Source organism: Enhydra lutris, unplaced genomic scaffold (genome assembly GCF_002288905.1).
Source record: "Enhydra lutris kenyoni isolate GAN:26980312 unplaced genomic scaffold, ASM228890v2 scaffoldscaffold99, whole genome shotgun sequence".
Lineage (NCBI taxonomy): Eukaryota > Metazoa > Chordata > Mammalia > Carnivora > Mustelidae > Enhydra > Enhydra lutris.
In genome coordinates, this window is record NW_019154183.1 from 869,511 (window position 1) to 896,523 (window position 27,013).

The window sequence follows — 27,013 nt, forward strand, 5'->3', positions numbered from 1 at the left end:
AATTATGACATCTTTACATACAATTTATGAATAGCTCCATTTGATTATTAAAAAAATATGCCTTTGAGAGATTTCATAAATATATAAAATTTCACTACATTCTATTTTTTCTTTAAACATGACATCTAAACTCTCTTTACAAATCAACAAAAAATATTTTCTGTTTGAAAGTCACAGATGCAATGATTTTTGATTGGCAGGGTCTTAGTGCATGCAAGAATGGCAAGACATGTTCTCTTACACAACTTACGGCCCTTTCTAGTATCTTGAGCTATGTGATTTATTTGCTGAAGTTCAGTAGCAACAAGCAAAAATGAGAACCCATCTAAATATTTATAATACAGAGTCTTTCTTATAATTCTTTAAAAATGGTAAGATTAGGATGGCACCTGACTAGTGTTAAGAATTATTTTGATGATGAAGAGGTAAGTTAAAATCAATTTAAAATCAATTGCACATGTGAAAATTGATCACATTTTAACTGTGTTGGTAACAGGTAAAACACCTACTTTTGGAATAGGAATCACATTCTTATGATTTATTGGATGGTGACTGCAGAAATCCTGTCTGATGATTTACAAATAAAAATGTCCTTTGTAATCCATGACTTGCCCCAAGAGAATACCAACCTTACTTACAAAGACTAATCCCATTAAGGAAGGGCTTTTAGTGACAAATATAATCATTTTAAAGTTTTACCTTCCCTCATTAAATATTTGAGACACCGATCCATAGTCCTAAGAGGCCTTCTCAAGCTATGACATGCAGGCCACTCACTAAGGCAAATGTGTCATAATTCCTTAAATACACTGACTATATTGTAGATATGTAAGAAAAAGGTTGCGCTTTTAGAATAGTAAGAGGATGCCTTACTGTCAGCCCAGGTGAGCCTAGTGACCCATCCGAAGAAGGGCAAAGCTGTCCTGTTTGCCTGGAGCTGCTCACGGCTGTGAAGGTCATACCTTCAGCTGTGAGCGTGCAGACTTGATGGAGGGACCACATCTGAGACCCAACGAAGCACAACTCCAGTATCAATTCCCTGGCTGTTTCTCCCTGAAAAGTCCAGCCTCCTCTTGGAGATACAGCTGTATGTTAAAGACAACCAAAAGGTTCAAAAGCTCTGCCCAAAAGATGGTACTATGCAAATTTTGATTCTGGATCTTCTATTCAAATACTGTGCTTGAAGTAAGGCTGGAGAAAGATACAAACAAAACCAACATTCAGTTTTAAGCAAGACTGCATGTCTACAGCAGTGACATAGACTAACAAACCCTGCCACCAGGACAGTAACTGATTTCATCATGCACTCTACAAAACGCTGATCGTGGGAGTTTCCCTTAGTTACGAATGTAACCAGCTCACTGGAACCCAGTGGGCCTCTGTCTCTAATTTGTCAAAAGTTGTTTTCAGCTCATTGAATGCCACGGTGAGGTCATCATTTACTATGATTTTGTCAAAAAGATGACCATACTGATTTTCCATTATCTGTGCAGATTTAATCATTTCCTGAAAGTCTTCTTCCTGCAAAAGGAAATATTAAAAAAAAATTTTGGTTAACCAGGCAATTATATCACTTTACATGGATGCAGACATTTCCATAACCGGTTTATCAAATGCTATCCTGTGTTTTTTCTCTCAGCCACAAATGAAAATGACCCTCTTGACCTACAATTTCTTCAGACGTCATAACTTCATAACTCAACTGCTCACGCAAAGTTCCCACCTATCGTGAATTTCAGGATTATCACTCGCTCATCATTACAGGAATACTTCAGTCAACAGAATAGGAAGATCTAGTCATAGAACCACAGAAAGCCATTACCATGCAATCACTCAAAAGGTACGTACCTAAATACAGTTCTGCTTTTATCGAGTTGTGGATCATACCATCTACTACACCATGTCTTCTGAAGGTAGTGGGGCTCCCGCATGCATAATTTCAAGCACCACTTACATTTTCTTTTTTTTTTTTTAATTTTTTTTTTAAAGCTTTTATCTATTTATTTTTACAAAGAGAGCTCACAAGTAGGCAGAGAGAGAGAGAGGGAAGCAGGCTCCCCGCTGAGCAGAGAGCCCAATGCGGGACTCGATCCCAGGACCCTGAGATCATGACCTGAGCCGAAGGCAGCGGCTTAACCCACTGAGCCACCCAGGTGCTCCACTTACATTTTCTTAATGAGCCTCACTGTACTTACTGTGAAAGGCTTTGCAGCACCTTGGTCATCTCTGCTTGAAATAATCTTTGCATTTTTTCTTGTCTCCCTCAAGCGCTCTATTGATGGAGGCTTTATAAATATCACGTAGGGCTTAAATTCTAGGGTCCTTAAATGCTTCACTGTCTGCAAGGAAGAAAATAAGTTTTATTTCTTTATAATGTCATGAGTGAATTTTATAATAAAACCAAAGTTTCTTTCAAAGGAGAAAACTCCTTAAAATTAAGGCCAGTAGCTCTTTCAATATATTATTCAATCAGTAGTTGCCAATTAAATGTCATAATTATATACCCCTGAAAAAATGTTGGAGAATATAACTTGCCTTTTAAAATGTTTTGAAATATTTTGAAATCTATCATAATTCATACTGAACAGAAGCAGCTAAAAATACCATAAAACTGATTTTTAAATCAAATACTCAAGAGATGCTATGAGTTAAGTAAGTGTCTGCACAGGAAAATCTTCCAACCATCCCATCTAAGCCTCTTCCATATCTCACACAGGAGTCTGTCATTCTGCCTTGTGTGCCATGCTATCCTTTGGAGTGTCCTAAAAGGGCAAGGCTTCTGCTTCCCAGGAAGCTTCTCAACATTCCCCCATCAAAATATCTTACATTATTTACACTATGCTTCTGAGGACTCACCTACAGTTGAGGGGGAATGGTAAAAGGGTGGGAGTTGAGGGATCCTCTTGACCTATGTGTCAGGGCCCCCCAGAATGTGCATACAAATCATAAACTCCCCTGAAAGGTTAGTGTGGGGGGTGGGGCCAGAGGATCTGTATGTCCGGAGGGCTAGTGAGGTTCTGGGGACGGACAGCTGGACACACACCAAGGGAGCTGGACCCGACTAGACCCAGGGTACCAGCAGAGAGATTCGGCACAAGTAGGAGTATCCTACACATCGCCAGTGCCTAAGTGAAGGGGTCAGCTGCCCTACTGATCCTTGGGACACTTTCACTCCAGACTCCTCTTCCTGAAGAGGAGTGAAGGGCATCTCCAGGCCATCCTGGGTCTTGGAAGTTGTACACCCATCAGTGAACAAGACTCTGTGGCCCCTGGGTGACAAGGACAAAGCTGTGGGTTGGGTCACTGCTGGAGGAGAGGTGGTTCAGTAAGAATTGAATGGCTTCACCCACTGGCATTCTCGGTCCAAAGTGTTCATAAGCATTCCCGGCCTCCCAGCAAGGATTCAGCCGACAGCTGCAGGAACCATCTCACTCAGCTCAGTTCCTGCAAAATGCCCCCCAGTGCTATGCAGGGGGTATACACTTGTAGAATATGTAGAGAATCAAAATACAAGAGGGCCAAGAACCAAAATGCCCACTGTAAAAATTACAAACACTTATAATCGTACTTAACACTTAAGAATACATTATACACGTAGCAGTGTATTTTTAATAAAAACTACACAGAAGAAATACCTAAGAGTCCTTGTACTTGGCAAATGCAGAACATAAACAAGAGTTATCAACAGAACTTGTGGCTTCCCCTACTTCTCTTCTCTAATATTATGGGTCTTTTCCCCCGCCTCACCAGAGACCTCTCATATTACATTTAAAGGCTTTCGTCACTAGGAAAGCCACAGATAGGCCAAGAGTGAGCAGCCTTCAGATTTACCCCCAGACTGAAAGGTTCCCGTGAAGTGTGGCAGCTCACACGGGCCAGAGGGCACTGAATAGCTCATTGTTCACTTACGTGAGGCTGAACATCCAACAAACAAACTTTGTTTTTAGCAAGGACAGACCGCACGGAGTCTATACTTGTGCCATAGTAGTTGTTTTTATATTCACCGTATTCAATAAACCTGTAGGAAATCAGATCTGCATCAGAGCCGTTCGTGAAATAATTACAGATATAAGTGGAAAGACATAATTCAAATATATAAAAAGATTTTTGCTGAACATGTAAATTTTTTTTTTTTTACTGTGTTCAATAAAATAAGTAGGGCCAAGTCCTCCAGAATGTCAATTTTTAAAAATCTTGTATTTTACATTTTCAAATCAGTAACACTTGCTTGTATTACACTTAAGCAGAAAGAAAGTACTTCAGTCCAGCAGTACTCTGTTTTCCATCACCTCTTTTTCAGAACTAATGCAATGCAATAAAACAGTGAATAAGCCAAACAATAGAAACTACTGAAATTTCACTGCACACTGCAGAATAACCACACTCGGCTTTCCAGCGACAGGAGGAACTGCTTGGTGGCTAATGGAAGCAAGGCAGCCGATTACGTGCTATAAAAACACAATCGCTGTGCCAAACGCGGAAAAAAGCATTTTGATGTTTCAATAAAATCCCCAAATCCTGCATTAAAACACACACTGCTCCCTGATACCCTAAAATATTCAGGCTGAGCAAATGGAGGACCTGGGGAGGTGGGGCAGTTAGAGCTGGCCGGAGGACATGGTATAAGCAAGGCGACTAACAGCATTTTAATTTGCTGAAGAGCCAGTGAGGGAGAGAGATGCGTGTGGAAGATGATGGTGGGACTAGGGATCTAGTACATCGTTGTTAGTTTTTTTAAAGAAAATTCTATTCAAATTCTGTATTAAGACTCAGGGAGTGGGGTGGAAAGAGGCCACAATAACATATAAGCAACATTCCCTCATCCTTCAAAGTAACTCCTGCCCATTTAACTCATCAGAAACATAGCAGCTCTAGGTTATTAAAACATTACAGCTGAAGACTGGTAACACCTACTAACCGAATCCTCACCTTTTCATCTGTCTCAAATATTATAAAACTTAAAATTTATTTCAAACACAAGGGAACCCTCAGTTGCCTAAAACCAGATAAGAGAGGCCCAGGCTTAAAAACAACAGTCATACAAAAACGCTCCACATACTTGTTATTTTGTACATCTGTCTCAAACAAATGCTTGGAAATGAAAATATATTCCACACCATCGCTCTCCTGGCTTCTTCTTGCTCTGGTTGTGTCTGCGATTTAATTAAAAAGAGTTAATGAAAGTTGACATCAGCCATCCTAAGGAAGATAGCAAAAAGGAAATCATCATGTATTGAGGTATTTTTCAGGGCATTTAGGTGACTCAGTAGGTTGAGCATCTGCCTTCAGCTCAGGTCACGATCCCAGAGTCCTGGGATCTAGTCCCACATGTCGGGCTCCCTGCTCAGCGGAGAGCCTGCTTCTCCCTCTGCCCCTCACCCTACTTGTCCTCGCTTATGCTCTCAAATATATAAAATCTTTAAAAAAATAAAAAATAACGTATTTCTCATAAACCAGATTTTAAAACTTAGAAAAGAGCAAATTAGCTAATAAAGTGTCATTCAGATTTTCTACCAATAGGAAAGTACAGCACTGATTTGAATATGGATTCAAAATTAAATAGCACTGTATCTGTGCTATTCATTATTTTGAAGGCACTCTACTATGTTAAATAAAAATGGTATTTTAACACTTAAGGGAAAACTCCTATCTTTTGCAAATAATATGCTTATTATCATATTTACTGATCGTTATTCACTAAGCAAGTCTAACGCCTACAAGGTTGTAAGGTAAATGCCGAAATTATTTTACTGTCTTCACACACAACACATAGTGAGTATGTCATCAATGTTTTGTTTTACTGACTGAATTAGAAAACCTCTATGTGCTATTCATTCCTCCATTGCAAAATTATAAACACCTCAGAATACTACTGAACTTCCAGACGTGCAGTAATGTTGCCTGTCTGCGACTAAGTTATAATGGAGCAGAAAATACAGGGTTAACTATAAAAACATAACCAAACCTCCGGAATTGCATGCTGATTGAGGAAGCGCAAGTAGCCCATCTTTCCTGCGGATTATAGCTAAAAACTCTGGGCCCAGCCAACTTTGCAAAGAAATAAAGCAGGGAGACTGGAGAGGGATCAACCTGCAGGGGCGGAGTTTTAACTTCTATTGCTTCTTAGCTTTGCCCGAGTGTGGGAACATTTACAGAGCATCATGGCATTCTGTGTGACTACATTTCCAGGAGCCCTTTTTTGGTGAAAAGAACCAAGAAAAAACAAAAAAGCCCTTACAAATTGAAGAGTATGGAGGTAATTCAGGAAGACTGATGGAGATATTCTAAAGCGGAAGGAATCAATACCAGCTGAAGAATAACCCCTGAGCTATGCACTTGGCAGGTCAGACTCCAACTGACACAGCAATGTTTTCAGACGCGAACTAAGATAAGAACAAGTCTCAGCCTAACCCGTGAATAAGAGCAGCACAGAACACCCCCAAACCAATGCAGAAAAGGCTTAGAGAACTGAGCTGAGCTGTGACGATGCACACAAGTATCAGACTCATCCCTGAGCCACACGTGACAGGGAAGACCCAAACCAGTATAGCAAAGACTTAACAGAATTGAACTCCGATTGAAACCACAACTCACAGGAAATGGAACAGAACTTACGTTGTAAACATAAAAGGGTGATTACTTGCTAAAACAAAAACATTCTCCAAAATGTTGACGCCCCTCCAACACCTCCTGCTTTACTCACTTTCAGAGTGCTCAGAGAGCTGTCTCTGGCCGAGCTGTAAGTGTAACCAGCAACACGGATGGGCTATATCCAGGTTTGCACTTGCCAGATTTGCACTGAAACTTCTCAGGGTCTTTGTTGGTTTTTAAAGTTAATCCTAATTTTCTGCTCCACTGTAAGCAGGACCCAGAGTTGATAAAACGTTGCATTTGTAATACCTCCAATGCAATTTAAAAGAGCCAACAAATTTTGACCAATTCTCAAGGGGAAAATGGCAGATGGCAACTCTGAATGATCCAGAAGTTAGAACTACTGGACAAAGACTTTAAGGCAACTATTTGTAACCGTGTTTTGTAGGGTAAAGGAAAACACATCTGAAATGAATGAAAATATCAATTCTCAGAGAAATAGAAACTATAAACAAGAACCAAATGGAAAGTTTAGAAAAGAAATATACAGTATCTAGCAGAAACAAGTTACTAGATGGGTAAGTTGCTAGAATGGGCAGGACAGAGAAAAAAGCTAATGAACTTGAAGGTAGATCAATGGAAATTATAAAATCTGAGCAACAGAGAAAAAAAAAAGATTGAGAAGATATAAATGGAAACCGAGGGACCTGTGTAATGTGTAATCTGGATGTCAGAGAAGACAGAAAAGATACTGAGGCAAAAAAAAAAAAATGTTTTTCAAGAAATAATGGCCCCAAACTGCTAAAATTTGGTGGAAGACATACATTTCACAAATTTCAGAAGCTCAACAAATCTCAAATAGATAAATTCAGAGAAAAATCATGCTAGATAGCAACAAAACCAGAGTACTAACAGCCAAAGATAAAGAAAAAAATCTTGAAAGCATCTAGTAAAAACCAATACAGTACATATAAGGAATAATGATTTCTGTGACTACAGATTATAAATCATAAAAACAAGGACTCAGTGAAATAATATCTACACTTAAAGTACTGAAAGATAAGAACTTCACCTAAAATATCCTTCAGGAGAAAAAGGCAAAACATCTTTTCAGAAGGAGAGAGACTAAGAGAATTCATCAGCATATCTATTCTAAAAGAATATTCAAGGAAGTTTTTAGGCTAAAAGAAGGAAGTTTTATCTTCAAAGAATGAAGAAAGAGCAACAGAAAGAATAGTTGAGTAGAAACAGAAGTCTATTTTTTTCCCTCTTACATTCCATATATATATGTGTGTATATGTATATGTGTATATATATATGTATATATAATATAAACATACTGTATATATAGATGTGTATATATAGATGTATATATGTATATGTGTATATATATCTAATAGAGACATATTGTGTATATAAAATTATAGACATGTTATATAGTTATATATATTATAGACATTATATGTATGATTTATAACAGACATATATAATAAACATATATATATATATATATAAACTGATTTAGAAATTGTAATATCTAGTAGAGTTTTCAGTGTATGCAAACATAACCTTGTCAACTAGCACAAAAAGGACTAGGGAAAAAGACTCATATGATTGAAAGGTTTCTATGTATTATGTGAAATGGCATGAAGTTAACTCTAGACTGTGACTGGTTAGACATTAAGCATGTTGTAGTCCCTAGAGCAACCAGTAACAAGTAATGCAAAGACGTATAAGCAGAGCACCAATGGGTAAATTGAAATGGAACATTAATAAACATTCAAATAATAAAAAAGGAGAAAAAAAATAAAAAGCAAAAAAAAAAAAACCCAAAAACCCAGGATAAATAAAAACATAATAGTAGCTTAAATTTGATCATTTCCACAATTCAATAAACGTTAACTGGTTTATATACTCAAATTAAAAGGCAGAGAGAACAGGTGAAAAAAGCAAGACCCTACTACATGCTGTCTATAAGCTTGTAAGAAAGACACATTAAATATAAAGACACAAATAAGCTGAAAGTGAACAGATGGAAGACAGTGTATGTCCACGTAAACAATAAGGATAAGGCAGGGGCACCTGGGTGGCTCAGTGGGTTAAGAATCTGCCTTCAGCTCAGGTCATGGTCTCAGGGTCCTGGGATCGAGCCCCGCATGGGGCTCTCTGCTCGGCAGGAAGCCTGCTTCCCCCCCTCTCTCTACGTGCCTCTCTGCCTACTTGTGATCTCTCTCTCTGTGAAATAAATAAAATCTTAAAAAACAATAAGGATAAGGCAGCTAAAGTGGCTACTTCAGTATCAGACAAAAGAGACTTCAAGAAAAAGTATGATCAGAGATAAAGAAGAATGTTTCATAATAATAGACACTTATAACAATTCTAAATTTGTACACACATAATAACAAAACTTTAAAGTACATGAGGCAAAAATGGGCTTAAGTTAAATGGAGAAATGGACATGTTCACCATCAGAATAGATTTTACTGCCTCTTGATAACTGACAGAACTAGACAAAATATCGGTAAGACATGGGATCTAAACACCACCAACCTCAGGGGTCTATTTAATACCTGTATAACACTGCATCCAGTAACTGCAGAAAACACATGATTTTCAAGCATAGATGATGCATTTGTCAAAAGGTAGACCATATGCTGGCCCATAAAAAGTCCCAGTCAATTTAAAAGAATCCAAATCATATGGAGTAAATTCTCTAACCAAAAAGTAATGAAAAATCCATAATAAGATATCTAGGAAAACCTCAAATATTAAATAACACACTTCCAAATAAATATGAATCAAAAATGGAACAATGAGCAAATACTGGGAAGTACACGACAAGGAAAATACAACCTATCAAAGTTACGGGATAGAGAAAGATAGTGCATAGCAGGAAACTTATGCCTTTACGTACTTCTATTGGAAAAGAAGACCTAAACTAAGTGACTGAAAGTTAATCTTAAAAATTGCTAGAGGGGTGCCTGCGTGGCTCAGTGGATTAAACCTCTGCCTTCGGCTCAGGTCATGATCCCAGGGTCCTGGGATAGAGCCCCGCATCAGGATCCCTGCTTAGCGGGGAGCCTGCTTCCCCCTCTCTCTCTGCCTGCCTCTCTACCTACTCATGATCTCTGTCAAATAAATGAATAATATCTTAAAAAAAAATTGCTAGAAAGAAAAGATCAAAGTAAACTCAAGCCAAGGAGAAGTGAATAAGAACAGAAATTAACAAAATAGAAAAAAATTAAGAAAAATGACAAAAATTTAAAATCTAATTACAGTGATTAAGAAAAAGAGAACAAAAATCACCAAATAAATAATGAAATAAGAGTTATTACCAGAGATCCTAGCAACAATAAAAAGGATTAGAGGATATTATGCATACTTTATGCAGCATATTTGCCAATTTAGATGACATGGATAAATTTCTTGAAAAGTATGAAGAATCAAAATTGAAACAAGAGGAGACAATATCTGAACAGCCCTGTTATCTACTAAATAAATCCATTATATAAAGATTTTATTTATTTGAGAGAGCACACACAAGCAGGGTGAGGGCCAGAGAAAGAAGTGAACTTCCTGCTGATTGGGTAGCCTAATGTGGGGTTTGATCCCCAGATCATGACCTGAGCCAAAGGCAGATGCCTGACTGAGCCACCCAGGCGCCCCTAAATAAATCCGTTTTTCCAAACCTTCCCCAAAAGACTCCAGGCCTGGATGGCTGATGAAGTCTGTCCACCATAAAGAATGAAATAACACAAATCCTACAGCAACATATTTTTGCATAAAGAGGAACTGCTGCTTAATTCATTTTATGATATTAGTATAACCCTAATAGCAAAATCTAACAAAGACATTAGAAAACATAACAGACCAATCTCCATCATAAATTTAGGTGCAAAAGTCCTTAACAAAAATATACACATATATATTTGCTCATTTGTGTCTCTGTGTCACATTTTGGTAATTCTCACCATACTTCCAACTTTTTCGTTATTATATTTGTTACGGTGATCTGTGATCAGTGATCTTTGATGTTACTATCATAGTTGTTTTGGGGTGCCATGAACTGCACCCACATGAGATAGTAAACTTAATTAACAAATGTGTGTGTTCTGACTGCTCCACTGACCAGCCATTTCCCCCGTCTCTCCCCCTTTCCTCAGGCCTCCCCATTCCCTGAGACACAACAGTATTGAAATTAGGCCAATTCAGAATCCCACAATGGCTTCTAAGTGTTCAAGTGAAAGGAAGAGTCTCACATTCTCACCTTGAATCAAAAGCTAGACATGATTAAGCTTAACAAGGAAGGCGTGTGGAAAGCTGAAATTGGCTGAAAGCTCTCACACCAGTCAAGTTGTGAATGCAAAGAAAAATTCTTGGAATAAATTAAAAGTGCTACTCCAGTGAATGTACAAATGGTAAGAAAGTGAAACGGCCTTGTTGCTGATATGGAGAAAGTTTGAGTGGTCTGGAGAGACGATTAAAGCAGCCATGACATTCTCCTAAGCGAAGGCCTGATCCAGAGCAAGGCCTAACTTGAGGCCCAGTTCTGTGAAGGCCGAGAGCGGTGAGGAAGCCCAGAAGAAAAGCTGGAAGCGAGCAGAGGTTGGTTCCGGAGGTTTAAGGAAAAAAGCTGTCTCCGTAACAGAAGAGTGGACGGTGACTCAGCAAATGATGACGTAGAAGCGAGAGCAAGTTATCCAGAAAGATCTAGCGAAGATCATTAATGAAGGTGGCTACACTAAGCAGATATTCACTTAAATTAAATAGACATATTGGAAGAAGACTTTCATAGCCAGAGAGAAGTCAATGCCTCGCTTCAAGCTTCAAAGGACAGTCTGGCTTATCAGGGCCGAATGTAGCTGATGACTTTAAGTTTGAAACCAGTGCTCATTGACTCTTCTGAAAATCCCAGTGCCCTTAAGAATCCCACTAAGTCTACTCTGCCTGTGCTCTATAATTAGAACAACAAAGCCAATGACAGCACATCTGCTTACAACATGGCCTGCTGGGTATTTTAAGCCCACTGTTCAAACCTAGTGCTCAGAAAGATTCCTTTTAAAAATGAGTGCTCATTGACAGTGCACCTTGTCACCCAAGAACGCTGATGGAGATGTACAAGATTAATGTTACTTTCATGCCTGCTAACAGAACATCCATTCTGCAGCCCATGGATCAAAGAATAACTGTGACTTTCAATCCTTATTATTAAGAAATACATCTTTTGTAAGGCTGTGGTTGCCATAGACAGTGATTCCTCTGATGGCTTTGGGTGAAGTAAATTGAAAACTGACTTATGGAAAGAAAATTTTCCTTTGGAAAGGATTCACCATTCTAGATGCCACTGAAAACATTTGTGATTCATGGGAATCGCAATCATGGGAAGAGGTCAAAATATCAACATTAACAGTTTGGAAGAAGTTGACTTCAGTCCTCATGGATGACTTGGAGGGGATCAAGACTTAAGTGGAGGAAGTCACTGCAGATGTGGTGGAAATGAGCACAAAAATTAGAATTTTAGAAGTGGAGCCTGAAGATGTGAATGAATCACTGCCATCTCGTGATAAAATTTTAATGGATAAGGAGACGCTTCTTATGGATGAGCAAAGAAAGTGGTTTCTTGAGATGGTAACTGCGAAGGTTGCTGACAAAAAAAGATTTAAAATATTCCATAAATGGAGCTGATAAAGAAGCACAATGTTTGAGAGGCTCAAGTCCAATTTTGGAAGAAGTTCTGTGGGTAAAATAATATCAAACAGCACTGCCTGCTACAGAGAAACAGTTCATGAATGGAAGAGTTTACTGATGCACCAAACATCACTGTTGTCCTATTTTAAGAAGTTCCCAGAGCCAACCGCCCCCTTCAGCAGCCACTCCCCTGCTCAGTCAGCAGCCAACCCCCTCAAGACAAGACCCTCCCCCAGCAAAAATATGACAACTCACTGAAAGCTCAGAGGATGGTTAGCATTGTTTAACAATCAAGTATTTTAAAATTAAGGTATATACATTGTTCTTTCAGACATAATGCACACTTGAGAGAATACAACATAAGCACAAATTTCATTTTTTCTAAGAATAATTTTTATATGTACTGGGAAGCCAAAAAATTCATTTGAGCTGCTTCATTGTGCAGAATTCATTTTATTGTGGTGGTCTGGAACTGAACCCATAATATACCTGAGATAGGTCTGTATCACATGGAGAAAAATTTAAAAGGCTGACTATGCCAATTATTGGCAAAGCTGTAAAAAACTAGATTTTGCACACACAGCTAGTGGGTTGGAAAACGGTATAACCATTTAGAAAATGGCTTGGTAGGTTCTTAAAAAAATTAAATATGATCTAGCCATTCTACTACTCCTTATTTACCCAACAGAAACAAAAACATATGTTCATCAGAATATCTAGGTTATGGGTTTATCTGTAATAACCAGAAATGGGGAGAAACCCCCAAGTATCCATCAGCAGGTAAATGGATAAAGGAATTAGAGTATTTCCATACAGTGGAATACTACTGAGTAATGAAAAAGGATGAATTATTGATCTGTGAAACCATGTCGGTGAATCTCAAACTCAACCTGGGTGAAATAAGCCAGGCAAAAAGAATTTGGGAACATACTGTATAATTTTATTTATATAAAGTGCTAGAGGAGTCAAACAAATCTATAGTTTTCAGAGTGTAGATTCATGGTTGCCTGAAGCCAGGGGTAGAAGGATGGATTACAAAAGGCATGGGGAAATTTTTTTTAAGAAATGGAAATGTTCATTATGTTGATTGTGGTGATGATTTCATATGTGTCTATGTATATTAAAATCAACCTAATTATACCTTTTAAATATGTGTAGCTTATTTATTTCAATTAAATGTTAGTAACATAGAAAAGGAAAACAGGGAAGTGGGAAAAAAAGAACTCAATACAAAAAGTATTTATACTTTATAAAACCTGATTAATTTAAATTATATCCAAAATTTAACTGACTTCTATTTAGTTACCAAGCATATTTTAATACAACATTCAGATCTCCTAAAACAGTTTTTCATATTTCTGCTGGTAAAACACCAAGAAGTTATGTTATTTTTTATGAAGTGTCACACCTTTTGCAGGAATAGCATGAAATACTAATAAATTTAATTCTATCATAAAAGCCAAATATGAATTCCACAACAGAAACAGACTCTATTAAGTGTATATAACATAATACACATCCAAGAGTTTGAATGATATTAAAATTAGTATGATGCCCTGCTTTGGAATTTAGGGTTAATATTCACTTATTACTTCTCCAACAGCTTCATTTTTGTTTACTGGTGTTCCTTTAGCAAACAGTAAGCTTTGTAAAAATGTATTGTTGAAAATCAAAACTGAGAATTTTATGTGCATTAATTGGTCTCTGATGAGCTGAGAAAAGGTTCAACTGAGGAAAAAACCTTTATTCGACTGTAATGGCAGGACACTCTGAAAATGCAGCCCACAGTTTTAAGGATCACCGCCCTGACATACGAAGTCCCCTAGGGAGGGTTAAAAGTAGAACTACATCAAGTGGACAAGACATTTATGGAACTGCTAAACACATTTAAAAGAGAACATATCTACAGTGTTTGCTTTATCATGAACACCCCAAATTATCCAGGCCTGGCATAACTCTACCATTGAAGAATTTTAGTGTTAACTGCAGTGAGGGTCCACAGGAATCTCACAAACTCATTCTCAATGAGGAATCCTGAATAAGGGACCTGGGAATTCTAAAGAGAAGGGAGCTCAAAAGGAAAGACGGACATATTAACCACAATGCAGGCCACTATCTCCCTGTGGTTCACCGAGTACCCACTATGTCTACAGTGTAAGACAAACATCCAACAAATATGAGACACACTCCAAACTCCACCCTCTTCCCCTACTTCTAACAAAATTCCCAAATAACTTCCATGGTGAGATAAGAAAAAAAAATTTTTTTTAATTGGTACCTTAGTTTTTATATATATATTTTACAAATCTCAACTGAGGTTTTCTATGGACAAAGAAGTGTTATAGAACACGAGTTCCTTGAACCTATGAAAACATATAACTGTGATATATGCCTTCATGAGAAACCACAAAGTGATTAAAAGGTGCGGTTGGCTATGAGTGCCCAAATTCCAGACCAGAAAGACTTTGGAATCTATCAAGTCTTTGACAACTACTGCAATACTTTCTGCTAACTACTTTATTTTAATTTACTGAGACAGCCTTTTGAAAGGCTGGTTATATTAATAGTCACTTAAATTTTCTGATGATAAACCAGAGCTTTAAAACAGGGTTGATGCTGCTCATCGAGGATGAAATTTGCCAGAGAAGCGAAGCAGCAGCAAAGAGGCTTCGGCCAACACCTTTTTTTTTTTTTAATTTTATTTTTTATAAACATATATTTTTATCCCCAGGGGTACAGGTCTGTGAATCGCCAGGTTTACACACTTCACAGCACTCACCATAGCACATACCTTCCCCAATGTCCATAATCCCACCCCCCCTCCCAACCCCCCTCCCCCCATCAACCCTCAGTTTGTTTTGTGAGATTAAGAGTCACTTATGGTTTGTCTCCCTCCCAATCCCATCTTGTTTCATTTACTCTTCTCCTACCCCCTTAACCCCCCATGTTGCATCTCCTCTCCCTCATATCAGGGAGATCATATGATAGTTGTCTTTCTCCAATTGACTTATTTCGCTAAGCATGATACCCTCTAGTTCCATCCACGTCGTCGCAAATGGCAAAATTTCATTTCTTTTGATGGCTGCATAGTATTCCATTGTGTATATATACCACATCTTCTTTATCCATTCTAATGGACATCAGAAGAAAGCAGGAGTGGCAATCCTTATATCAGATCAATTAGATTTTAAGCCAAAGACTGTAATAAGAGATGAGGAAGGACACTATATCATACTCAAAGGAACTGTCCAACAAGAAGATCTAACAATTTTAAATATCTATGCCCCTAACGTGGGAGCAGCCAATTATATAAACCAATTAATAACAAAATCAAAGAAACATATCGACAATAATACAATAATAGTAGGGGACTTTAACACTCCCCTCACTGAAATGAACAGATCATCCAAGCAAAAGATCAACAAGGAAATAAAGGCCTTAAATGACACACTGGACCAGATGGACATCACAGATATATTCAGAACATTTCATCCCAAAGCAACAGAATACACATTCTTCTCTAGTGCACATGGAACATTCTCCAGAATAGATCACATTCTTGGTCCTAAATCAGGTCTCAACCGGTATCAAAAGATTGGGATCATTCCCTGCATATTTTCAGACCACAATGCTCTGAAGCTAGAACTCAATCACAAGAGGAAATCTGGAAAGAACCCAAATACATGGAGACTAAACAGCATCCTTCTAAAGAATGAATGGGTCAACCAGGAAATTGAAGAATTGAAAAAATGCATGGAAACAAATGATAATGAAAACACAACGGTTCAAAATCTGTGAGACACAACAAAGGCAGTCCTGAGAGGAAAATATATAGCGGTACAAGCCTTTCTCAAGAAACAAGAAAGGTCTCAGGTACACAACCTAACCCTACACCTAAAGGAGCTGGAGAAAGAACAACAAAGAAAGCCTAAATCCAGCAGGAGAAGAGAAATCATAAAGATCAGAGCAGAAATCAATGAAATAGAAACCAAAAAAACAATAGAACAAATCAACGAAACTAGGAGCTGGTTCTTTGAAAGAATTAATAAGATCGATAAACCCCTGGCCAGACTTATCAAAAAGAAAAGAGAAAGGACCCAAATAAATAAAATCATGAATGAAAGAGGAGAGATCACAACGAAGACCAAAGAAATACAGACAATTATAAGAACATACTATGAGCAACTCTACGCCAACAAATTTGACAATCTGGAAGAAATGGATGCATTCCTAGAGACATATAAACTACCACAACTGAACCAGGAAGAAATAGAAAGCCTCAACAGACCCATAACCAGTAAGGAGATTGAAACAGTCATCAAAAATCTCCAAACAAACAAAAGCCCAGGGCCAGATGGCTTCCCGGGGGAATTCTACCAAACATTTAAAGAAGAACTAATTCCTATTCTCCTGAAACTGTTCCAAAAAATAGAAATGGAAGGAAAACTTTCAAATTCATTTTATGAGGCCAGCATCACCTTGATCCCCAAACCAGACAAGGATCCCATCAAAAAAGAGAACTCCAGACCAATATCCTTGATGAACACAGATGCAAAAATTCTCGCCAAAATACTAGCCAATAGGATTCAACAGTACATTAAAAGGATTATTCACCACGACCAAGTGGGATTTATTCCAGGGCTGCAAGGTTGGTTCAACATCCGCAAATCGATCAATGTGATACAACACATTAATAAAAGAAAGAACAAGAACCATATGATACTCTCCATAGATGCTGAAAAAGCATTTGACAAAGTACAGCATCCCTTCCTGATCAAAACTCTTCAAAGTGTAGGGATAGAGGGCACATACCTCAATATTATCAAAGCCATCTATGAAAAACCCACCGCAAGTATCATTCTCAATGGAGAAAAACTGAAAGCTTTTCCGCTAAGGTCAGGAACACGGCAGGGATGTCCATTATCACCACTGCTATTCAACATAGTACTGGAAGTCCTAGCCTCAGCAATCAGGCAACAAAAGGAAATTAAAGGCATCCAAATCGGCAAAGAAGGAGTCAAACTATCACTCTGTGCAGATGATATGATACTATATGTGGAAAACCCAGAAGACTCCACTCCAAAACTGCTAGAACTTGTACAGGAATTCAGTAAAGTGTCAGGATATAAATCAATGCACAGAAATCAGTTGCATTTCTCCACACCAACAACAAGACAGAAGAAAGTGAAATTAAGGAGTCGATCCCATTTACAATTGCACCCAACACCTTTTTTTAAAGCGACTTGGAATGTGTAACGTGGCAACATAGATATTTCGTAAAGATCATAAAATTGTTCTGCCATTTTAGCCCCAAAGCGGCAGTATTTACCTCATTTAGCATCCCTTTAAATATTTTTTTTAATTGCAGTAATTATAGAGTCACAGTAAGTTGCAAAAACAGCCAGAGAAGATCCCATGTCACCATCAGTCAGCTTTCTCCGAAAAAGAAAGGTATTCATCTTCCCATAACTGCGGTGCATTGGAGACCAGCCCATTGACATCAGCAAACCACAGCAAACTAAAGTACCAAGTAGTTCTTTTTAACACTCAAAACCCTGAAGTAAGATACACGGAAAAGTTCACACCTAAGCGTGGTCAGTTTTCACAGATGGAACACACCTGTGTAAGCCACCCTCTCGGCACATGGTCCCACTCCCAAACCAGCCTCCCGGTTTCTGGGAGCACACGTTAGTTAGCCCTGCTCGTGTGGCGCTGGCAACCACAGGGCTGTGGGCATATCTCTGTGTCTCCTCCACTCCCTGAAAAATTTGCCATCACGCCCCTATCCATCCACTGCTGCTGGGCACTGGGTCCTTTCCAGCGTGGAGCTGTTGCGAACAGGGTTTCTAGGACTATCGGCTGCGGACAGGAGTGGAATCGCTGGGTCGTGGGGTAGATGTTGGCTCAGCCTTAGTGGATACGTGGTAGATGCTTAGTTTTCCAGAGTGCATGACATTAATTCACACCCCCTCCCGCAGTGTGTGAGAGTTCCACTGCGCCCCACTGTTTCCAACTTCCCCATTCTGGTGGAGATTTAGTGCATTTGGGGGAAGACTGATAGCTAAACATGGAACAGAATACTGGTGGAGGAATCAAAGCAGTAATTTTTCTCTAGATAATCAAGAATCACCTGGAGTATTTTAAAAAGCAAAACAATCTAAAATTCCAACACCGTTCTTAAAATATATTCTTCTATAATTAATGGAATCATCCTGAGTTGATGCTATGGCTGTTATTTTCCAAAAATGTCTCCGGTTATGAGTCACTGGGGATACATAAAATAGATTTTCAGGCATTCTGTCAGGTTTCTTGAAGGAGGATCTCTTTGGAAAGGCCTTGGAATCTTTTCCTAAGAAGCCCGAGAGATTTTTATCATCAGGCGAGTCTGGAAAACACAGCTCTGTGGGGATCCTCTGACATTAACACCTGTTTAAAAGTGAATCTGAGTGGAAAATTACTCCTTCGGGGATTTCGTTGGAGAGTCCCAGGCCCAGAACTTTTCTGGATATTGTCAATTTCTGTAACAACCTCAGAGGCAAGTGTTGGATAGATTGAGGCCCAAGTACGCTGCCCTAGGTCCTTGAATTACACCGAAACTACCATAAAGGCTTATGTCTGAGAGACAGTCTTATTGGTATTTATCAACTTCCAAATAAATCGATGTTCATTACGGACTGTGCGACGATAAAGAACATCTGTAGTGTCTTGGAGGAGGGACGTGAGAAGTGCAGTCATGGTGGGTTCAAGTATGACAAGGGCAGCTCTGAGTAAGTCCCATACCCTTTCTCCCTGCTTCCCTCCTCTATGGCAGGCAGACGTCACCCGTGGTTGGGACGATGAAATAAATCAAGACAGATAAAGGAGATGAAGACACGGCAGGAAATTCATACATGCCTTTTTTCCCCTTTGTAATGTTTTTCCACCCTCCAGGTGCTTTGTAACTGCTTCCCAGTAAGACAGACAATTGTTTTGTAAAATTCGCAAATTACCTGTATATCGCAAGTCAGCTTTTGCAAGAGAGGAGAATAATTAAAGTTAAAGAAGGAAAAAAAAAAACGGGGAAAAAAACACTGTTTAATTCCACATCTCCACATTTTTCCTTTCCTTTCATCTCTATTGGTGGAAACCAACGGCCCTGTAACGTATGGCTGAAAATGACTATAAACAATAATTTGGAAAAATGCAGTAACAAGGAGTAACTTGAGGTAATAGAAAACTATAATTTTAAAATAAAGTTGAACTCTTCCAAAACTAGAGAACACTGCTCAGGGCCATACACAAACAGTTGTGTTTTTTGTTTTGTTTTGTTTTTAACAGTACCAAAACCACTTGAAAAAGCCAACATTTCAATTTTAGCCTTTTAGACGGCTTTCTAACATCAACATATTAAGTAGTCACAGGCATTTATTCTGGAGATCAAAATGCTTCCAGCATCACATTTCACTTGTAAGAAAGCCTATGAAAACCTCTTTTATAAAAATAGATCTAATTCTGTATACTGAAAAGAAACCCACCATATTTGGATTATATGGCCATGAAAGGCCCATTTAACACCATCTGCCAATTACTACATATAAAAAGTAATTAAGAAAGGCTTCTATTAGAAGAGGCCTCCTTCGGCTCTCTGTGGTTTGGGCCTTCTGATCTTAAACCCGGTGAAAACCTCTGGAAAACATTAGCACTTATTTTAGGAAGTCAAAGAGTCAGGCTTTTATTTAGGAGAAAATTTGTAAATACTAATTTAATGTCATATGCGTATTAAAATTCACCATAAAAACCGAGAGTAGAGAAGCTGTGATTAACAAACGTCCTGCCAACAGTCTCTGCAGTCTGGGGCAACCCCTTCACTCCGTGCCTCAGTTTCCTCCACTCTCAAAGGCGGAGAGTGTCACTGCCCGCTTGCTATGGCTGCTGGGCGTCCGGAGGCTAAAGGCCGGGAGCCGCGCGGGGGCCACCCACGCTCCATCGGGTCGAGCGATCGATACCACGGGCGCAGGGGACTTACGGGGCACTGTCACTCCGTAGTGCTGGGTGTCGCTGATGAGCAGCTTTCGTTTCAGTTCATTCAGACCTACTCCCACGGGACCTGAAAAACAGGAGAATATCAACGCTTTACGAAACAAAACACCGTAAGAACACGGCTATAATTCACCCGGGTCCGGGAGACACACTGAGAACACGGATCCCACTTGGCATCCCACGTGGAGAGTATCTCGAGTTCAGTCGGACCTACAGAAAAGATAGGTCTTCTGTTGCTTTTTTACTATGAAAATTTAAATCCCTGCCTTTCCATTACTAAGGTGAGAAATACTGATGTTTTCGGTGAAACATAAATGCATCCGAGTCCATCACCCAGAAGAGCCTAAACAGGTACGTGCGCCCGAAGACGTCCAAGTGCGGAGTCCTGACACCAGCCGTTTCAATTCTGGATGTTTTTAGAGCTTAATAAAAGAACATCTTGGAATGTTAACTTCATTTAATGATGCGTTTTAAATTTGCAAAACCGTCCGCCATGTGTACGTCGGTCAAGGTAACTCCCCGACCCTGTGCCTGCAGGGGGTCATTCCGCGCGGGCCGCAGGTGTTCCGTCAGCGTCTGCACCCGACAAGGTACTGCGGCTGTTGCAGCGGACCACGGCGAACCCTGCCCCCAAAGACAGTCACTGGGTGGAAAGCGTCACACAAAACAACGATGAGACGCGGGGCGAAACAAAAGCGGCTTCTGGGAGGAGTCCCAAAACAAGCCAGGAAGTCACAAGCCCCGAACGGTTAGCGTCTCCCAACTCTGCCATCAGGGCCCATTTACGGTGTGGGCGCTGGGCAGAAGGCAGGCTGCGGCCCAGACGGCCTGGGTCAGAGTCCTCCCCCAAACTCCTCCTCCCACTGGTGATGCCGGCTGCCTGGGTCTGAATGTGTGTCCCCCACCCCCAATTCACAAGTCGGAAGCCCAGCGCCCCAGCGGTGGAAGGCAGGCCTTCCCGCGGGAGCCTAGGCCGTGAGAGTGGAGGCCCCGGGAAAGGCCCGGTGCGCTTGTGGAAGAGCTTCCGGCACGTGGACACCCCCAGTTGCATGTGACCTGGCCGAGGGCCCTCGTCCGGCCGTGCTGGCTCCTTGACCGCCAAGTGCCCAGCCTCCAGGACTGTGACAAGTCAATTGCCGGCGCGGACAGGCCACCCCAGCTGGGGTATGTCGTTCCGGCAGCCCTGGGGGGCTACGCCATGGACGAAGGTAACATCTTTGAGCCTTGATTCGACTTCATGCTAATTTGGGAAGTAACCACGCCCCCTCTCTCGGGGAATCCATGAACCCGGGCCTTCGTGTTTATTCCCTCGCCTACTTCCTCTTTTGGGCTTTGAGAAGAACAAGGCTTTTGTGCTGGACAATGAGGAGCAGACAGGTGGCCGGGAAAGAGACTGGGGGGCCTCCTGGGTGGAGGGAAAAGTGTGAGTGAAGATGAAGGGGGAGTTGGGACTGTGCTTTCCTTGCTTCACCAACACTGTTAGGACCGTCCCTGTCCCCCTTTCTGGTCACTCACTAACACCTTCCATCTTTCTAGGAACTGCTGCAGAGTACCAACCCTGGCGCTCCGCTCTCCCTTTTTACAGTGAATACTCTGTAATATCCCATTTATGCCCTGAGATGGAATTCAGAGCTAATGTCACACACTAGCCCTCCAAATTAATAAAACGCCCTCACTGTAATACGTGAAAGATAAAAAAAAGTACTTATAACAGGGCAGTATGTACTTCAACATGTAAATCCTTGGACATGACTAGAAAACCTAATGACATCGGATGTTCGCAACCCCCCCCCCCCCATACTAAGGCTGTATTTGAAAGTATTAAACTCAGGAACCATTCTGTATGAGGAAGTACCTAAAAATGGAAGCCCAAAGGTGCAGGAAAATAGGAGAATAAACATCAGCAAATGGACAGGAAGGACAAGGGAAACTTTCTGGAATATGGCAAGGGCAGGGGAAACAGCCTCCGTTGAAACAGAGATAACAGGTCAAGACTATTGAAGTAAAGAAAATGATACTTTTGCAAATGGCCCTCACTTTACATGTAAGTATAGTATAAAAATATATGGGATGGGGGGCGCCTGTGTGGCTCAGCAGGTTAAAGCCTCTGCCTTCGGCTCAGGTCATGATCCCAGGGTCCTGGGATTGAGCCCCACATCGGGCTCTCTGTGAAGCAGGGAGCCTGCTTCCCTTCCTCTCTTTCTGCCTGCCTCTCTGTCTACTTGTGATCTCTGTCTGTCAAATAAATAAAATAAAAATCTTAAAAAAAAAAAAAAAATATATATATATATATATATATATATATATATATGGGATGGGACAATGCTTCGCTGTCCCAGAAGGCAGACCTCTTGTCTTCAAACCCAACCCTACACTGAACTGTTCGGTCTCGGAATGTCTATTACAAACATTTAAGAGAGAGTATGTGGGATGCAGAAATGGCATGTCTACATTCCTGGCCCCCTCAGCCATTTGGACTTTAAAAAAGAGTAAATGCCCATATGCTTCCCAGTAGGCAGTGCTGCCCCTGTCAAGAGTCATTGTTCTGAGACATGAGCCCCCGGCTCTTGTCATTCTCTGTACTTCAATTCCTGCCATGGCCTTGGGTGACTCAGCATCCACGTGACTACCCTTCCAGGCTGCCGCCATGTTCACCAGCCTCCTCAGCTGCCCTACACCTGCTCACCAGCCACTTCAACCCCCCATCACCAGCAGCCAGAGGGCCTTCTAAGGAGCTCTCCTGATCCTGTCGCTCCCTTGCTTAACATTCTTGGAAACGTAGTTTCTAGAGGCTCTTCTGAAAAAGATTAAAATTGTCACGTGGTTATCAAGGCTCCACATGACCTGGTCCCCTCGTTGTCGGCCTGCCTCGAAGCATTTGCTCAAGTTCCCTCCTTCATCTGGAGCCTCGGTGAGTTCTGCTGTGTCAGAGCTTGGCTCAAACAGATCTTCCTCAATCAAGTCTGCAAGACTGTCCTGACCCTGTCAACCTTGTTTCTCATTTTTAGGTTTTCAGAGCCACATGTACATCTTCCCAATACTTAAAAGTCGCAATTCAGCAACTGGGTAATACACTGCTTCATGGCCTGTCTTTCCCACTAGACAGAGGCGCCATGAGGGCAGGAATCCTATTATGTCACTTACATCCCCAGAAGGCAAGCCTCAATAAAAATCTGTGGAACGAGTGCAACCTCTAGTGTCACACCATCACCACCTCATCCACTCCAGAGAACACAGAGCCCAACAAGTAGAAAGGTCTTCGAAGTCCTTTCTAGAAACTTCTATATCTAAACCCATCTAGACCATCATCTAGATGCTTCTCTGCAGTCATACTCTTACACTTTTTCTCAAAGATCAGTCTTCCTGAATCTTTACCTTTTACAGCTAGCTCATTTCTGTCAGCATTTAAAACAAATAAATTCTCTCCTACCTTAAAACAACAACAAACTTCCCTTCCCTTTAAGATGTCCCTCAGCCACTGCTTCCTCCTGTCCTTGCCACCCTGGGTCCGGCTTCTGCCACTTGTCATGGGCATCTCACATTCTGCCTCCACTGCCTACAGAGTCAATCAAATAGAAATTATCTGACACACCAAGGTTTCCATGCGGCAGACATGCATTACAAGGTTAACACAAACCATACTAATTCTCTGGGACTGATCTCATGACCCTGACATCATGATATGAGGTGAAACCAAGAACCGGACACTTAACTGACTGAGCCCCCCACCCAGATGCCTCTACATGTGCTAATACGTGTTCATTGTTTCGGCTTAGATACATTTTAGGGAATCTGCTCTAATACTTTAAAGATGGGTTTAGTACCAAGTTCATGCGTTCCCTTTGCTCCCAATTCAAAGGACCAATCACACTATACTCTGTTTACCTGTCTCTGTCCTCCGACAGACTGGAGCTCTGTGAAAGCAGGGGTGTCAGCTGCTTGTTCACCAGCTGGCAAACGGCAGGCACTCGTTAGTTTTATTCATTTCAATTACACTCAGTAATTGTGCTGTTCTGGAGGTAAAACTATCTGCTGAATGACCAAAGGCATGGGAGCTACACGTACTTAATGGCATCTGCATCTAGAAAGCCTGGGCATGATGCTGAGGGATTGTGCTCACGGTCCCTAAGAGGATTTGGTGGAGCTTTCCTTTGAACTTGGCTCTCCGGATCTTAAAGTACAGAGAAGCAGCGGGGAAGGTGATGACTCGGCGGTGGACCAGCAAGTTTCAGGGAAGGGAATCTATCGCCCACGTCTGAGAAGGCCTGCAGTGTAACAGAGGGGCCAAGGCGAGCGTGCCCTTGTGAGTGCAGACACGGCAAGGCACAACTCGGGACCGTGAGGAGAAATGAGATCTCGGGGAGAGGAGAGGGAAGTGACGTAGCCTTGACTGACTGCGAAATGCCAGGCACCACATGGGGTGCATGTATCTGATCTACTCTGAAGGTACCAAAAATATTTAAAGTGCTCAAACTTACTCTTCAATAGAAAACGAAAAAGAAAAACAAGGAGAATTACAAATGGAGCTGTGTTCTCTGTACAGATGTAGACTCAGTTATACACACTCGAAGAAAAAGACAGAAGTGAATAAAACACTCAAAGAGCATGTCTGGGGGCGCCTGGGTGGCTCAGTGGCTTAAGCCTCTGCCTTCGGCCCGGGTCGTGATCTCAGGGTCCTGGGATCGAGTCCCACATCGGGCTCTCCGCTCAGCAGGGAGCCTGCTTCCCCCTCTCTCTCTGCCTGCCTCCCTGCCTACTTGTGATCTCTCTCTCTCTAATAAATAAAAAATTAAAAAAAAAAAAAAAAGATCATGTCTGGGCCTGCCATGCCCACTCCCAGTACCAGCACCCAGGGCTAAAAAGGTGACATGAATTTCCTTTTTTTTTTTTTTTTTTTTTTTAAGCAGGTCTCAGCTCTGGAGTGCTTCCCGGAGTGCAAGATACTTGCTGAGTGAGAGTCTAGCTTATTTTTTTGTTTTCTTCTTTTCGTTCTACTACTACCCAATGCCAAAAAACACAATGATTTATTTTAACTCTGGAGGAAAAAACTACGTGTGTTTGAATTGGGGGAGGGGGCGTATGCTGTCTCTAATAGGATACCCTGACATTCTGAACTGTATTCAATTTTACCCCTTGATATGATCTCTGTGTAGTGAGCTTGCTTCACTGCATACTCATGGGGTACGCCAAGAATGTTCAGTGGTAAATGATTTTGTTTGAAAAATTTTTACTAGATTTGAGGTCATCATCTTCAAAGGTGGGAGTTTTCTTACAAAAAAGGTTAAAATAGGGATACGGTTTCCATTATTCTTTTTTTTTTAGATTTTATTTATTTGTCAGAGACAGAGTGTGAGACAGAGCACTAGCAGGGCAAGCAGCAGGCAGAGGGAGCAGCAGACTCCCCTCATCGGGCTGAGCAGGGAGCCCAATGTGGGACTCAATCCCAGAAAACTGGGATCCTGACCGGGGCTGAAGGCAGCCGCTTCACCTCCTGAGCCACCCCGGCTGCAATGCAGTTTCCATTATTCTTACTACAGAGTTATCCTGAGGGCCTCCAAACAGCATTTTCCCTGACAAGCTCTTGGATCAATTCTGTCATCCACACTGGTGAAGTTCTAGAATTGTTCTTTTTAGATCTTAATCTTAAGATCACCACCTCGCTCATACCCTTGTTCTCCCATGAACAGGTGAAAGTTCACGGCCCTTTCGGGTGGCTGCTCTGCGCTTAGGATACAGGGTCTGTTCACACCGCAGGCCACTTTCGGGATGCAGACTGAGGCTCCTTCTGCAACGGGAGAGACTCGCTTCCCCTTCCATATAGCAGCTGTTGCCACAACTGGTGAAGTACACACACATATGTATGTAAGTTGTTTGCAGTTGTGCTTGTTAATACTTAAAGAAGATAATCTAAATAGCACATATTTAAATCACAGACAACAGGCTTTGGAAAAAGAGAAACGATGACACACCAAGGTTTCCATGCGGCAGACGTGCATTACAAGGTTAGCATAAACCATTACTAATTCTCTAAAGATCCCTGCGAGGAAGACAGCACCATCCTCATCTTACAGATGAGAAAACGGACCATGAGAGGTGAAGGAATTTCCCCAAGGTTACACACATCTGAAGTGTGCCTCAGTGCGTGTTCAAAAGCCTTGTCGGACTCAAAAGGTCTGCGTTCTTCCCATCCCGCCTTTCGCCTTATCCAAAGAATGTCCATAAAATAAAAACTCGGGAAGCCAGTTACCCACTGTCTGATGATGCCTGTGACCCGTGGCTTCAGTCCTTCACCCCGTTTCCAAGCCACCCCACACCTTGGACAGTAAGGACAACCTGTGCTCGTAGATTACAGAGAGACCACGGCTACAAAATTGGAAGTCAGATCTGGGGATCTCAAAGCTCGTTCTGTGCAGAACCTCGGAAAAGCCGATATGGAACTGACTGAAGACAACATATGGTAGGCCTGGCAGACATACACATGGCGTGCGTGCCAGCATTCTAGATTCGGGGCAAAGGAAATCAAATACAATGATGATAGGTAAGTCAAAGCCAAAAAAAAGGCACCTTAAAAAACCATTTTTGAGTTCATTAATTTGAAATTCAGTCAGTGAACTAAATGTTTGGTAGCTTGAAAGTAACAGAGAAGCATGTTTCTATTCAAACCAAAACATGTAAATAAGTAGGTTTCTTTTTTTTAATTCCATAAGAATTTACA

General features: G+C 41.0%; 1 protein-coding gene across 1 annotated transcript in view; it reads right to left on the reverse strand.

Annotated features, from left to right (window-relative positions):
* Positions 1 to 437: 437 nt before the first annotated feature.
* Positions 438 to 27,013, reverse strand: part of LOC111139311 (membrane palmitoylated protein 7) — a 212,846-nt gene continuing 186,270 nt past the window's right edge. The window contains exons 12-16 of the mRNA XM_022491567.1: positions 20,285 to 20,365; positions 5,060 to 5,153; positions 3,910 to 4,018; positions 2,196 to 2,339; positions 438 to 1,521 (exon numbers count right to left, since the gene is read on the reverse strand). Coding sequence (XP_022347275.1) covers positions 1,342 to 1,521; positions 2,196 to 2,339; positions 3,910 to 4,018; positions 5,060 to 5,153; positions 20,285 to 20,365 — 608 coding nt within the window. The 3' untranslated portion in view covers positions 438 to 1,341. The remainder of the gene's footprint in view (positions 1,522 to 2,195; positions 2,340 to 3,909; positions 4,019 to 5,059; positions 5,154 to 20,284; positions 20,366 to 27,013) is intronic.